The sequence below is a fragment of the Atractosteus spatula genome, chromosome 14 (genome assembly GCF_055471065.1).
Source record: "Atractosteus spatula isolate fAtrSpa1 chromosome 14, fAtrSpa1.hap1, whole genome shotgun sequence".
NCBI lineage: Eukaryota > Metazoa > Chordata > Actinopteri > Semionotiformes > Lepisosteidae > Atractosteus > Atractosteus spatula.
Genome location: NC_142719.1, coordinates 38699335 through 38714899, shown reverse-complemented (window position 1 = coordinate 38714899; position 15565 = coordinate 38699335). Strand labels below are relative to the sequence as shown.

At 37.9% G+C, this 15565-nt stretch overlaps 1 protein-coding gene across 1 annotated transcript; it reads left to right on the top strand.

The window, feature by feature from the left end:
• Positions 1 to 1322: 1322 nt before the first annotated feature.
• Positions 1323 to 14721, top strand: mchr2b (melanin concentrating hormone receptor 2b). Its single transcript, XM_088933151.1, has 2 exons — positions 1323 to 1726; positions 14073 to 14721. The coding sequence occupies exons 1-2, from the start codon at positions 1323 to 1325 to the stop codon at positions 14719 to 14721; spliced, it is 1053 nt and encodes a 350-aa protein (XP_088789277.1).
• The last annotated feature ends 844 nt before the right edge of the window (positions 14722 to 15565 follow it).

The following is a 15565-nucleotide window of genomic DNA, read 5'->3' as shown; positions in this document are numbered from 1 at the left end:
TTTGGTGTACAAAGCTCTACCTAGGCGTTTTTGGGTAAATCGCCTTTATCCTTACTTGCATTTTTTTGCTGCCTGGAATGTTCAGTGCCAATACGTTAAAAAAAATACAAATATGCAATTCACACAAGCACTATACATTTACTATTAGTTTCGAGGTCCCTTTGTTTTTGCATTTCACTCTGAGGCAACGTCAGTAGATTACTGTGAAATCAATTTGAACAACAATGCTAGATTTTACAGATGATGGAATCCCCAGAGAAGGATCATTACAAAATGCAATCTACATGGAGATGTAAGTCCATGTAAATCCGGCAACAGGCGGGATTTCTGTACCCAAGGGGTTGTAGGAACCTGTGGAACATGTTGTTGACACACTGGCTTCTTCAAAGAAACGTCTGGATGAGATCATTGGATCAATTAGTAACCTTTCTAATGTTCTTATGAATGGCTTGAAATGAATTATTCACTTAACAAATACACACATGACTGCTTATTGAAACGAGATTTTCTCTATTGTTCACATAATATCTTTGTCATAATCGTACGCTCACTTAAATATATGATTCTATGGCCATCTTCTCATTTTAAACAAGGTGTTATTTATGTATTCAAAACCAAAATGAATCGCAAAACGGTAGGCTCTCATTATATGCATTGTAATATGCCAATACAGTGGGGGCATAGTTTAATAGCCTTTAAAAATGTAATGCTTAAATCTACAATTTGTTTAGCCGGTTTTAAAAATAAAATGATTTTCTTTGTGACTGAGGGATATTGACTATGACATTTACCCTGACAGACCGAAGTTAAAAATGGAAATGTACAGTTAAATTGCTTTAAACTAGTTAGAGATTTTTAAAAAAGCTCTCCGGGTTCCTTGTCATTTTCAAGCGATGGGAGGGGGCTGGCATTTCTAGTCTTGGTCGGGATCAGTGCCGCAAAGCGATCATAAGAAAGCACTTGGAGAAGACGCACGATTTCTGATTGCTTTTTTCTGAATGATTTCCCTAATTTTTTCATCGCAGACAAATTTCATCCGATTTCACGCTGTGTTGGAGAGATTTTTTTATGTAATGCCGCAGGAAAAAGCTTCTCAACATCTGCGAAAAGCAACAAAAATAAGTTTGACAGCTACCGTTAGAAATTCATTACAGTAGTTCTGCTTTCTTACAGACGCGCAATTCATACTCTGACAATAACCCACATTATGGATATGGCCTCTGGTTGGTTCGTCTGGTTCTCTTCCACACATACCTAATCTTAACTTTCTGAATAGAATTATCACGCAACAGGCTTTATATACAGTAGCTGCAAAACTGAAAATGAACACAACGGATCTGCTCTGCAAGTACGACGAGCAAGTCAATCAGACCAACTGCTCCTACACGAACAAGACTACACTGAGGGACACTACGATGGATCTAACCTCTTTGATGCACGTTTTCCCCTCTGTCTATGGCATTCTCTGCACAATAGGGGTCATTTCAAACAGTTTGGTGATCTATGCTGTGGCTACCTGCAAGAAAAAAATGGTCTCCGATATTTATGTGCTGAATCTGGCAATTGCTGACATGCTGTTTTTGTTGGGAATGCCCTTTACTATTCACCAGCTTGTCAGAGACCGACACTGGGTCTTCGGGAATTTCATGTGCAAAGCAGTGACTGTCGTGGATGTGAGCAATCAGTTCACCACAGTGTGGATTGTAACAGTATTGTGTATAGACAGGTAGGAATTGTTCTCGTTCTTACTCTTGAAAAAAGGCAAAGTTACTGCAAGAGGGTATTCAGAGATGAAGGGCATTTTTCACAAGGACCGACTGAAATAATTTGAGCAAATGGAGGCATACTGTGATACAAACATCCTCACGAGTTTACGAAATTAGTGCTCCATGAAATATATCCTTGGCAGTTCAGTTGATTGACATACGATCCAATGCGCAAAGTTTAGAAAATAACAGTGATTACTAAAATTTCTACGAAGTAATTCATTTATTTAAAATGGTTGATTTAATCATATAAAACCCAGGGAAAGCTAAACTTCTAAGAAGAACCCACAAACAGCTGCCAAAAGAATTGCTTTGGTGTTTACCTGCATGTACACCGAATGTCTCGCCATTACTACGTAGGGGTTGTAGTACAGACCCCAATATGGTGAATATGGCGTTTGTTTGTAGTAATCAATCGAAATGGATATTTCTCATAGATACTGTACATACACACTAGTGCGCGCAGGCACAAACATGAAAAGTACTATAACCACCTGTAGCGCACAGCCTCGCGCATCCCGCTGCCTATCACAGTATTGCACCACTTACATTATATACAGTACTGTATGTACAGTTTATAACTGCATCAATGCAGTTCATTCCTATATATTTACATTGCACCAATCTATACAGCTTTCTCTATTAATGACACGATGTTCAGCGTATCGTTTGAATCTCACCCCCCCCATTCAATGCCACGAAGATAAATTAAAATTATAATTCAAGCAGAACCTGCGTGCGTTTTAACAAATAAGACCGCGTTGTACTCACAGCTTGCATGCAGACTTTGAAACACCGGGGATGGAACAGTATTAGCAGCACTATCAGCAAACATCTGTTGCATGCACAATCGGGTGTATCGTCGTAGAATTAGGAGACCTTATCTGAAACTGATAGCCTTTGTTGCTTGTTAAGTCAGTGAATAATGATACTCAAAAAGATAGCTTGATTTTAGAAAGCATAAGGCTCTCAGTTCCCGATGCGAAAACCGTTGGTCTGTTATACAGTATGCTCTCAAATTTTTTTTTATTAAATGCTGCATTTTTATTGTTTAAACAGTTTTACTATGCACTTTCTTTTTTTTTGGTGGTTATCTCCTAACTGTACAGTATATTCAAAAGGTCTGTGCTAAAAACTTTAATTTTTTATCATTTCGCTGAGATGTAGGGCACAAGAACATTATAAATCATTGAATTGCTAACGTTTCAGTGGCTGGTGAGGTCTTTTTGAAGCTAAACATGGTCAGTACTGAGTTGGGAAAAAAAAGAACAATTTCCCAAAGTACCCCAGTATGGTGACCAATACCACTAAGATGTAGGTGGTACTGTCCTCAGTCTAACATCTCACACTAAGGACCTGACTACTTGGTCATTAAAGATCCAATGGCTCTGTTCAGAAGCCTATTCATGGCCTGAGCTTTCATAGTCTAGCCTACATAAAGTCCCCCCATAATTCAAATGCTGAAGGAATTTACCAGCTGTGCAGGGGCACTGCTGGCACATAATGGCTGCCATGTGTCACCCAGGAAGGGGTGAATTGGGTCTCCTCTCCATAATGTGCTTTGGAATCCTTTGGGATGCCAAGCACTGTAGAATGCCTTCATTATTATTCATTAGTTATTATTACAAAGTTTATGTCTTTGTTCTTTGTGACTCTTTGTTATTCTAATTAAAATAATTCTAATTAAAATAGGACAATCATCTACCCTTAGGATAAAAGTATTGGTGGCAGTGAAATGTCTTTTCAGTACCTTAACTTTTCTCAGTCTGTTGGGGTGACTTAATCTCTGCCTTGGTATCAAGCAGAGCATGACCCAGAAGATTTTGGAGGCTTTTAGTTATGTTCTGGTGATGTTAAACTGCTGGGGCAAGAACATACTTAGTCAACCATCGCAGTAGATGATGGGGGAAAAAAAAACTACTGTTTGACCTTTGTAGAACTGAACTGGTAACTGTAATTGAAATTCTTTTTCCACTGAAACTACTTGGTCACATGGATGGGGGTTCTACACTAGATATGTGGGTTTCCCTGTCCCTTTACTGCCAGGGTACTGGAATAGTCCTTTATTGTCATATACCCATACAAACTGAGCTGTGTGGCCATAGAGATTGTGATCTTCACTGATGCGACTTGTCACAATCTCCAACTCAAGCTGAGGCAGCTCTGGAAAGGAAGTGCTTCTAGATGACACTTCAATTGATTGTAGGAAGGAGGGCTCTTTGTGGGACCTTGGACCTCCAGGATCTTTTTATGTTCTTGAGAAGCTAAATGCTCAGAGTTGACATCTTTCACATACCCAGCAGTCGATGAGCAAAAGATCAGCCGGATGATTGGGCTGTTCCTGTGTCATTTGTCGTTAAAGACATTATTTAAATCCTGGTATACTTGTTAGCACACTGACAATTTGATTTACCAGTGTGAAATACCCTAAGTACGTGTTTTGTAATGGTGTCACAAATATTATGTTCTGCACTGAAGAAAATACTGTGTTGAATACTAATTCTGAATACCACATTGAGTATCATGTGATTTAATTCATTCCCACAATATCTTTATAACTTTATGAAACCAGAGTAGTAAATAAGTAAACGTTCTTACATGTTTATTGCACAACATAAAGAATGCACACAATTTGTGAGACATTAAGTATATACATTTTAAAGACTAATAAACAGATTGATTAATGCTTCCTTTATGCCCCAGATATCATTTGAGCATCATTCCCATGTGAGCCACATGTCCAGTACTGAAATTATTGATGAACAGAAAAACAACTTTGCTGCACAATGGGGCCCATGTACTGCCTGCTCATGAGACTCGCGCTTCCACTGAGCTGTCGTGTTTATCTCTTTTTTCCGTTAATGAAATATTGCATTGTTTTAGACTACAGCCAAAGGACAAATAAAACTCATGAATCTCAATTTAGTAGTTCCACATAGCTTCAGTATAATCAACAATTGTTCTCATTTGCATGATAAAATTGCCAACCAGGAACTTCCTACATCTGCCTGGGGATACATTTACACCTCTTCCATCCCTTTGAAATATTTTTTGTCTGCTCTAAATACATATATTTAATTTCACCATAGCTGAAAATATTTGATACGGCTTAAATAAGTTGTCAACTGTAGCCAGGCTTTTTTTGTGTGTGTGTGCAGACTAGGACATTTTAAGCAAAAAAAACATTTTTGAAGCAGATGAAATGCTCTTAAAACAATGCACACAAAAGCTTTGTCTCAGCTAGTGATTTCTTTTCCATTGGTTGGGTTGACAATGAGCAGACAGCTTCCTCATTGGCAGCACAGGCTGCTCCAGTCCTGCTGAGGTGGATGGTTCTTGCTCAGGCGACACAGGGTGCTTGATCTGTGGGTGCCCGGGCTACCCCACTCTTGGCAGGGTTGGTGAATACCCTTCTGGTGCTGCTCTTTCTCAGAGTCTGTGGTAATAGAGGGTACAGTGTTGCCTCCTCTGGCTGTTCTCGCTGCAGGCATTCCAGCAATGCTTTCTGGGAGCCCCAGGCAATGTGTTGGCTTTCACCACTGAACAGCCAAACTCTGGGCCACAGCAGTCCCTTATGCACAACTGACATAAAAAAGGGAAAAGTTAAATGCTCCAAACTTTCTTTTAACAGTGTTTATTAGACTGCTGACTTCTTGCTCTCTGTTTATGGTGCTGTATTCTTGGATGTTTCTGTCTATCTCGGTGCATGCAGTTTTGGATTTGCTGTATAGGTTTGTGGAGTGTAACAATCCATCTGATGTTTTATCTTCTTTCGTTGCAATTTCTGCAGTGTGTAACGTTTTAGTGAAGCCGGCCTTTGTGTGCAATAATGATATTGCTTTCTGGCAGCTCACCAAAAGCAGTGCATTATTTATTCTGCACAGCTTCCTTCTGAATGGGTTTTTTCCCGAAACATTTGAAAGATGTGAGGGAAGGACTCTGTTCTTAAGGTGTGAATGTTCCATGAAATTTTGATTGAACAGCATCCACAGGGAGTGTTAGAGTTTGACACTAGGCTCTCATTGACTCATTAGACTCATGTCTAAACTGAATAAAATAGCAATAAAGCAGAACGTTTGGTGTTTTCGTGACTGTATTAAGTATAAAATGAGTCATTGTAGCATCCAGTTCCTTATACTTATTTAGTCTCCCTATTGGTAAGACTGTATTTAGAGGCAGTTAGGATAGGGTGGTACTGTGTGACCAAGTCTGACAAGTTGCTATAACTATAACAGTAATTGGAAAGCATGAATTCCTTACTTTGAAATTACATCGAAAATCACCTACTATACACGTTGAAGGCTGTTTTTAAAGCTTTTTATTCCAGGGCAATACTTGCTCCAGGCTTTCTGAAAGTAATTTGATCTCTGCAAGCTTTTTACTCTTTTTCTTTCTTACATGTAACTGTGAAGTATGTTGAAAATATTTCATCAGAGATCGAGACAGGAAAAACTTCACAAAAGTTCAGGCTCTAACATAACTCACCAAAGGGCAAAAATTGTAAATGACAAACATATCCAATCTGTCTAATAGGGGAATGTGTTATTGTAACTCCACGACAAGACATTCCTAATGATGACATTTCATTATTTTGTGCTTTTATAATTATTTCTTCTCTGTGTAGTAAAGTTAGGTGGACACATAAAATTTAGTTTAGGCAGTTTGGAATATATGGAAAATCTACAGGTAACCATGTCTGACAGTGTTTCTTTGTTTCTCTGGAATAAATCATAATTTTCTGAAATCCATTTATGCTTTTCATTTTTCCTGCATCAGTATGAGCTTAAAGTAATTATGACTTATGTCTAGACAAGAATATACTTCAATGGTTTCAAAAGTCTGAGCTTGGGCTTCTAAACTACCCCCTCTAGTACCAGAATCATTTTGGTTCCTCTACATGTAACAAGAATTTTTGATTAAGAATAATGATCCTTCTGGGTGTAAGGGGTCTGAAATGTATCTGAATATTTCGTGGCCCGATGTGTCATTTGTCATTGCTGGGGAGTGAATTAGCTTTAATGTCATAATTTAAAGCAACAGGTTGTTGCAGCTCTTGGATAAGACTCAGAAGGAATTGCAGCTTTGACTAGCAGTCTGTTTGTAACATACACATTCAGTACTTCAGGCAGGCTTTTGTTGAATAGAAGGAAGGAACTTCTATCAAACAGGTGCAGGATTTGTAATGTTTAGTACAGATTCCAACTATGAAAACCATACTGTACCTATTACTAGCTCTTTAAATTATTAAATGTTTTTGTCCAGTGAAATGTTTTTGAGTGTGATTAATTACCCTTAAAGTGAAGGTGGAGCAAGGATAGAATGGTTTTCAGAAAAGTGCTGACAATAGTGTATTGTTTCATCACCTATTCACAGTCTCAGTAGCAGCAACTATTAATTTCTTCCCTTTAGGACTGGTATCACGCAATTAAAAAAATGATTATACCTATTACACAAGATGCAGGATTCAAAACCATGACCAGTTATTTAGACAAATTATTTCTATTGTTGTGGTCATTCTTCACGAACATCACAACTTTTTACTGAAGTGACGAAATAAGTCAGTCCATTTCAAGTCTGGCTCAAAAGTACTTCTTCTTAACTTCTGATTTTCTTTTCAGCTCAGATCTAAGTCACTAAGTCTAATTTATTCATTTAATTCAACTTCCTTGTTTATGACTTGTTTCTTTAGTCTTTGGCTCCCAAAAAAACTCTGCTGCCTAATTATTTTCTCTAGGAACTTCAGCAACAGAAGTTCATCTGTTTTTTCCTCAGCATGTTTCTTTAGTGGTTTCTGCTCCTTCTCTGTTGAAGCACCTCTTATTAGATGACTAATGGCATCCAGGCACAGGTGAAAATTATACTGTGTCAAAAACTCACACTAGAAAAACTGTTCTGAAGATCCAATTACTTAACATTAATTAACCTAAATGAGGATAGGTGTGAAACACAGAGAGAGCTTCAGGGCTGATACTAATTGCTAACCTCATTCGGCTTCTTGAAGTCTTAATCAGCAACTAGAGATCAGCTAGGCTCAGTAATTGAAAACTCAGTTGGAGTGAAAACCAGTCAATACAGGGGTATTCCAGGACTAGGGCTGAAATCCCGGTAAGCCTGATATGATCAGATGTTAGAAACTAGTTTGGATCTAGCTCTTATTGGAATGGGAGACCTCTAAGGTAAATCAGGTTGCAGCTGTATGCAGTGTTGGTAGATCTTCTGAACCCCGCTTTCCTGCATGGTGACAGGAAACAATGTACTATATGGGAGAAGGTGTCATCCTTTGGAAAAAAATGTAAACTGGGATTCTGATTACAGTACTTTGTTGCTAAAGATCCCATGGCTCTGTTTGTAAGTAGGGATCTTTACTCTGGTGTCCGGGTTAAATTCCACCTTGGATCTGCATAATCTGGCATACTTAAAGTTCCTCTATAATTCAATGAATGAGGTTGTTTCTTATTTCTCCACTTAATCTTCTGTGTAGTGGGCCTGCTGTAGCATAACATCTACCATTTGTCACCCGTCTGGGTGCAGCACATCGGATATGGATGAATTGGCTCTCCTTCTTATATGTGAAGAACTTTGTGATCTTTTGGAATCAAAAGTTACTATAGAAATGTAAGCAATCAGAATTATTAATAACTATGGAGGTATGGAAGGCAGTGAAGTGAAGTGGATGAGCTGTTAGTCTCATACCTAACAGGCTGTGTGTTCGTGTCCATGCTGTAGACACTGCTGTTGTACCATGAGTGAGGTAGTTTACCTCCAGTCCCTCCAGCTGTGTAAGTGTCACCCAGCATTGCTGGGGTGTATCCATGTGACAGACTAGCCTGATGAGCTGCTGAGTCTCTGGTCTGGACTTTACCTTCTTTTATATAATAATATAATATAACATCACTTTATCAACCTTTTACAATTTCTTGCATTAGGAATTATCTTTTTGCACCCCAGCTTGCTCTCCATGAGAGAGACAGACACACAGATAGGGAGAGAAGCCTGGGATCAGAGCACAGGGTCTGCCATTGTATGGCACCCCTGGAGCAGTTTTGGGTTAAGGGCCTTGCTCAGGGGCCCAACGGAGTAGGATTCCACTGTCAGCTGTGGGATTTGAACTAGCAACCTTCCAGCCACAGGCGCAGATTCTTCAGTAGGTGCTTTTAAAGTTCCCAGCGATTTGTCTGAAGGGACATAGCATCTTAGTAGGGGTTATAATATCTTAGCAGGTAGACATAATGTACTGTAGGAAAAAAATGAAAATATGCAATTTAACTTAAACAGTCCTACTGACAGTTACTGCTGGTCTTCATTTGGTCTCATTTTGTATGTATTACTTCCTTTTTGAAGTGGCTGTTGGAAATGTTGAGATCCTTTTGAAGTAAATGTCCCCTGTTTAAAGTGCAAAGATCTCTTTTAAGCAGCTCAATACAGTACAACCACTGTTTTCCATCTTGGATACCTGAAATATGCAGGATTACAGCAGAATATCATTATCTTCACCGAAATACCTACATATCTCCTATCATTCCTATCAGTAATGCTGAAGGCAATTGAACTGTTTCTTTTGAAGATATGAAAACCTGTTTTCATATTATGAACTAAATTTCAACCCACCAGCCAGTATCAGTTTTTATGGAGTGCCTACCAGTTTGCCAGAGGTTACTTGCATTCACCCACTGGAAGGGTGTCATTAGAAATTGGGTTGGGAATCAGCAGATGGCACGTGGGTTGATATTTTCATTTGTTTGAAATTCTGAGAAAATCCTGATTTCATGGGTGTGATCCTCCCCCCGACTTCCTACATTTGAGGGGAATTCATGCTTTCCAATTACTATCCACAGCATGGATTCTAAGAACTGTCCGCATCAGATGAGAACTTGAAACCTGCCTTAAGATAGTACATGCTGTTTATAAAAAAAAAAGTTTTGTGATTTCATATTTTCCAGGCATGGTATACTATATTAAGAGGCTTACTGACACCAGTGGAAAGGTGCTACCTTACTTTCTATACCTGTCTGTTATAAAAAAAACATTAAAAGCTTATTTAAAAAGCAGGAAAAATAGATATGACTTTCTAATATATTTAAAAGACAACCCAAATCACATTAACTCAGATATGTAAAAACCGAGATCCTATTAAGAATTTAAACATAATGCCTTTAAACATCAAATTAGTATGCTGTTTACAGTATGTCATTATGGATTTCAATGATGAAATATTTAATGCAACTCCAGAAAAGTGTTTTCAGCACACCAAAATCATTAGCTTTATACTCGGATTCCTTCTAAAAGATGTATTTAGAAGATTTTTTATTTATGGAATTTTATGCAATCTCTTTTTTAAAAGGAACCCCTATTTTCATTTATTAGTGTATTTTGTACAAAAAGCCACCCTTTAGTTTTCGGTTTCGGTAACGTATGAATCTTTAAGGTGCTAAAATAAACCATGAACAATCCGAGGAATTCATCAATTTTAAAATGCTAGTATGTTAGTCTTTACAGTGGATAATTTTTTTTCTGTCAGACTGTGCATGCATTGTGGATCGATGTATAACAGAATTGATATGTAGTTCCCTCAGGAGAAACTGGGTTCTTTATAAAAGCAGTGATGTAATTTTATCACTTGCTTAACCTTGGGATCAGTCTTTTCTATTTCTTTTTATATATATAATATAGGGTATACATGTTTAGACTGTTGTGAGAAATCCTTGTTTTCTCATGTGTTGATGATATACTGTATAAATGTAATTTGTCTGCACTAATTTCTTCAGGTCAGTTGAGTTTTTTTTTAAAACTGGCACTACTGTTTTAATGGATGTGAATGTCCCAACAGACAGTGGGCAAGGTGGTAGTTTTGTCCTCATCTGACATTACTTCTAGTTCGAGTGACCAGACATCCCTGTTTGTCTGAGACTGCCTCTGTTCCTTTGACTATTGCACTGTCCTGACATGCCCTTCAGAGTTTCAGAATAACCCTGTTCTGTACACAGAACACATATAATTGAATTACTGTATTCCAACCTCCCCCCAATGTCATGCAACTTTAAATGTAGATCACATGACAAGTCGTAGAAATTTCTTAAAGGAAAAATGCTATTTGGAGATCTGGTAATGAATAAAAAAGCGGGACTCATTTTCTGAGAATTGAGTCAACAGATGGCAGTTCAAGTTTGGGTAACATGATGTTCAGAATAATTTAATGTCTTGGTATTTGGAAGGAAGAGTATGTGTACCATATCATTCAAAAATATTATCTATTGTATTTTATACATTTTACAACTTTACCAAAACATGATCTCAATTTAGGCATTAGTAACAATGCTATTGCACAGACTAAAAGCCTTAAACTGTTTTTTGACTTTTTGAATAACAGAAGCATGTATATACTGTAAAAACTGCCTCAAGGCCAAAAGTTTAATGACTCAGTATGAAATTTAATATACATTAGCATTATTAGAAAAAACAATATTTTCTCTTTTTCTACCAGCAACTATTATTCATGTCATGTTTCAGCATCACCCCCCACCCAAACCATTAGACTGCCTCCAAACAAATTATTGTGATGCTAGGGCTGGGGTTTGGAGTGGAACAAAAAGTCACTTTGCAACCATATTAATTCCTTCGGACTGACGGAAGATTGTGTGGAGGTTAGTGTTATAGCAACACATGGTTCTGGGATCCATTCAAGGCTGTGGAACCTTTTGTGTGATATTTGCACATTCTTCTTATGCTCACATAAGTTTTCTCTAAACGTTATAGTTTCCTCCCTCCTCGTGAAGTAACACTGCCGGGGTTAGTCGAGCATCTAGACTTTCTATATGCTTATACTGTATGTGTATGTGCTCTGCAGTGGACTGGCGTGCCTTTACCCTGGATTAGACTCTCGGTAGCTGCAATCCCAATCCAAGAAATAAACAGATGAATGGATGCACTGCTACATTATGGGCACATCCTGTTATGATTGCACCCCAGTCTTTCTGTTGTGGAAGCTCTCCAAAAATGTAGGCTTCATCCTGATGATCTTCAATGACGTTTTTATACTAATAAAAGATCTGTATCATCGGATTATTTAAAAAGTTACAAACTGGATTCATTTGATAACTCTTTCTGAGCAGTTCCAGTAAGGATTAGAGGAGCAGCACTAAGCCTTATTGTTTGGTTCTCATGCCTTTGTAATAGCACAAGAAAGAGACGTTTTGACATTACAGGAAACACTACTGACTGCATGTCCACACCACAGTTTGTAATTTGTATTTTCTGCTGGCCACTTTGCGCAGTTTGTTTTCAAAAGGGGCTTTACAGTTGACTGCATAAAAGCAATATGCCATTCTCTAAAGACAGCATTGTCTTCTTGTGGTAGACTTTCTAATAATTTTCTTTATCTCTAGCTTTCTCTGTGCACTTATCAATAGATTTCAATGCTTGTAGCAGCGGCACCAGTATGGGTAGGGACTTGATAACACCTAGGAAAAGAATCCATCACCCTCCTGTAAACCTGTGGAGTTCAGAAAGTAGTTATAATTCAAAGAGCATATCTGGAATGCAGGTAAAATGCTGAATTATCAGAAAACACATAAACTAAACTAAAAACTGTACCAATTACAAATTCAACCCTTTGACAAATAATTGTTCGAACACTTAAAATGATTCGATATGCTCATAGTAGCATTGAAGCCCCATTATAATGTAAATGGGAAAGCCATAAGTACTGAAACCAGTATGCGGTGAAGTCAGACATCCTTTATATTATAAAGCATTGAGCCTGTTGCAGCACCTGTGTTTGAAGAGCACATTTGAATAAGCTGCACACAAAGAATGGGCAACATGCTGAGCTGACTGGTCATGCTGCAGAGATTACCCTACTAGGCTGTATGGTATGATGGAAATAGTCATTAATAGAGTGTTTGTTCTTTGTGCGCTAATAAGTCTGAATTCAAAACCTTAGAAAATTATCAAATATGCTGTGGTGGTCCTGATGATACCCCAGTATAGCAATGGTATATACACTATACTGTATACAAAAAGGGATGCAAGTCCCTTTTGTCCCCAAGGAGGGGGATTATCATTATTATTATTATTAAACAGGTTAGATACAGACATAGAGATGATATCAAAGCGTACTGTATATGTACTGTATGTTTAAAGGTTTAAGTTCCTCCAGTAAGGTTATAATATCTGTAGTTAATCCTAGAACAGAAAACTATTATATTTATTTGTGGTATTGATATTTTGCACATACTGTAAGCTGAAACCATGTTCAGACGAAAAAAAAAAATTAAAGTATCAAACCAACAGATATGAGATGTTAGTGCTCCTTAAATCCTCATATCTGTTGTGTTAACACAACTCCATTGTACAGTAACTGCTTTTCTTCACACAATTTAAGGCAGTCACCTGACATCCATGGGATTTTTAGGGAAAGTCTTTCATGTAAATGTTGTTCCTACAATAAAAAAACTCCTTCAGGGTCTTCTGTTAAATAACGGCACAAATATTCATTTCACATGGCTCTATGTATAATTAAATATTTGCCCTTCATTTTCATGATGTTCAAAGGAAAGTGGTTATCCTTGAGGAAAACGAAAAGAAAATAAACTGCTTTAAAAAACTAATTTACTATAAAAAATTAAGTAATGCGGTGTGTAATAGACTCTAATGTACAGTATGAAAGTTTTGAATAACCTCTACTTTTACAAATTCATGAAAGTATTATATTATACACCAAACAACTTTATTATGATACATGGAAATTTGAAACAATTACAGATATATCACATTTTTACTCAGACACTAATTAGCCAAAAGTCCATGAATAACAATCTTAATGTTTCTTTCATTTTCCAGTTAACAACCTTACAGGGAGACGTGGAGTAAAATTTTAATTTAGAAGGGATCTACATTTTATTCAGCGTCTCTCAAATTTCTCTCATATACGAATGTATATATACCTTTCAAAATGAGTTTTTTCACTATCTGCGGCACACATTTTAATGATATTGAAATATGTAAATATTTTTCTCTGCAGGATTTGTTGTCTGCACTGGATTTAGTAATACTCATAAAGCAGCCTGATTACAAAGCACGGGAATTTGTATTCAGATCATAACCTTAAAAGTACTTTTTTACTTTCAGTAATAACCTAAGTAAATATACATGTAAAACCTAAGTAAATATAACTCAATCATGTTTCTTTATAGTGTCAGAACTAGAAAGGCTGCAAACCTTGAGAAAACTAATAAGACACTCGTGTGACCGTGTCTCTGTCACACTCTCTCGTGTAACCTCAATGTTTGTTTTCTTATTGTATTCCAGATACGTAGCCATCGTCCACCCCACCCTGGAGAAAAGGACCATCCAGTGGACAATAATTATCAATGTTCTTGTGTGGATGGGCAGCTTCCTGCTCACTGTTCCGGTCATGCTGTACTCCAGAACTGTGCGTATGAGAGATGTGGAGGTGTGCATTCTGGACCTCCCTTCAGGCCACAAAGACATATACTGGTACACTCTGTACCAGTCGATCATGGGCTTCATCATCCCACTCATCATCATCAGCACATTCTATTCGCTCACTCTCTACCACGTGTTCCGGTCCATTCGCAGGGTGCGAAGGAAGCAGTCCCTGTGGGCCAAGCGGGCCACCAAAACGGTGATCATGGTCATCGCCGTGTTCCTCGTGTGCTGGTCACCCTACCACGTCATCCAGGTGATAAACCTGAACATCGCGTCGCCCACCATCTCCTTCCTCTACGCCTACCACATCAGCATCTGCCTGAGCTACGCCCACAGCTGCATCAACCCGATCATGCTGCTCCTCTTCGCAAAGAACTATCAGGAGCGCCTGTGCAGGAAGAAGCAGTCTGTGACCAGCCACCAGAGCTCCTCCAAGCAAACCGTGGTCAAGACCGATGGAGGCTCCACTGCCATAGGAGATACAAACTATCGCTGCACCGTTATTTAGATGGAAGAGACCATTGCTTAGCATGTCTTATGCCATTGAATTGACTGTAAATGCTGGTCTTGGCACGGGCTCCAGCCAAAGTGTGGTGTCAATGGAAGACCACTGAAATTCAGGTTAAAGAACACAAGAGGCAATTCGTCTATCGATGAGCATCCAGTGCCACAGGGCTTCAATTGCTAGCCTTCAGACAGTGCATCTTCTATTGCATTTATTTTCTTATTTAAGGAAAGAATTTTAGCCTGTGACTATTACAAGCCAACATACAAAAACGGTGAAGAACTAAGGAACATTTGCGTTTACATTCAGTCCATTGCAGGCTTGACATCCAATTTTCTAGAGCTGGAAAATAGATTTGGGGTGAAGGTATTTTTTGATTGAAATTTCAGGTGTTTGTATTGACTGTTCTGCTTTTAATTATTATTTTTATTCAAATTTAAAACCTGTGTTTTTAGAATGTGTGAATTATTTGGTCTTTTTTTGGTTCAGGTTAAAAACTAAATAACAGGTTAAAATAATTAAATACATACCAAAAACTACTTGCACAACACTGCTATTAATTACAGACCTGAAATGTAGAAATAGTCCTTATGGCGAATTTAGAGTGATCTTATCTTTAGGATATTTTGGGAAGAGTGACGTTTTCTTAATTGTGCCATTAATTTTGAATTATGTTCACGATTGTCCCTTCAAAATAAACAAATTAAAATCTCATCATCCATGTCTCAAATTTCTTGCTTGATTTGCGATTCTTTGGTAATGTTTTTACCTCCTACAACACATATTTTAATGATATTTAAATTGCTAATATTTCTATCTGCAGCATTGTGTTGTGTACATTTAGTAG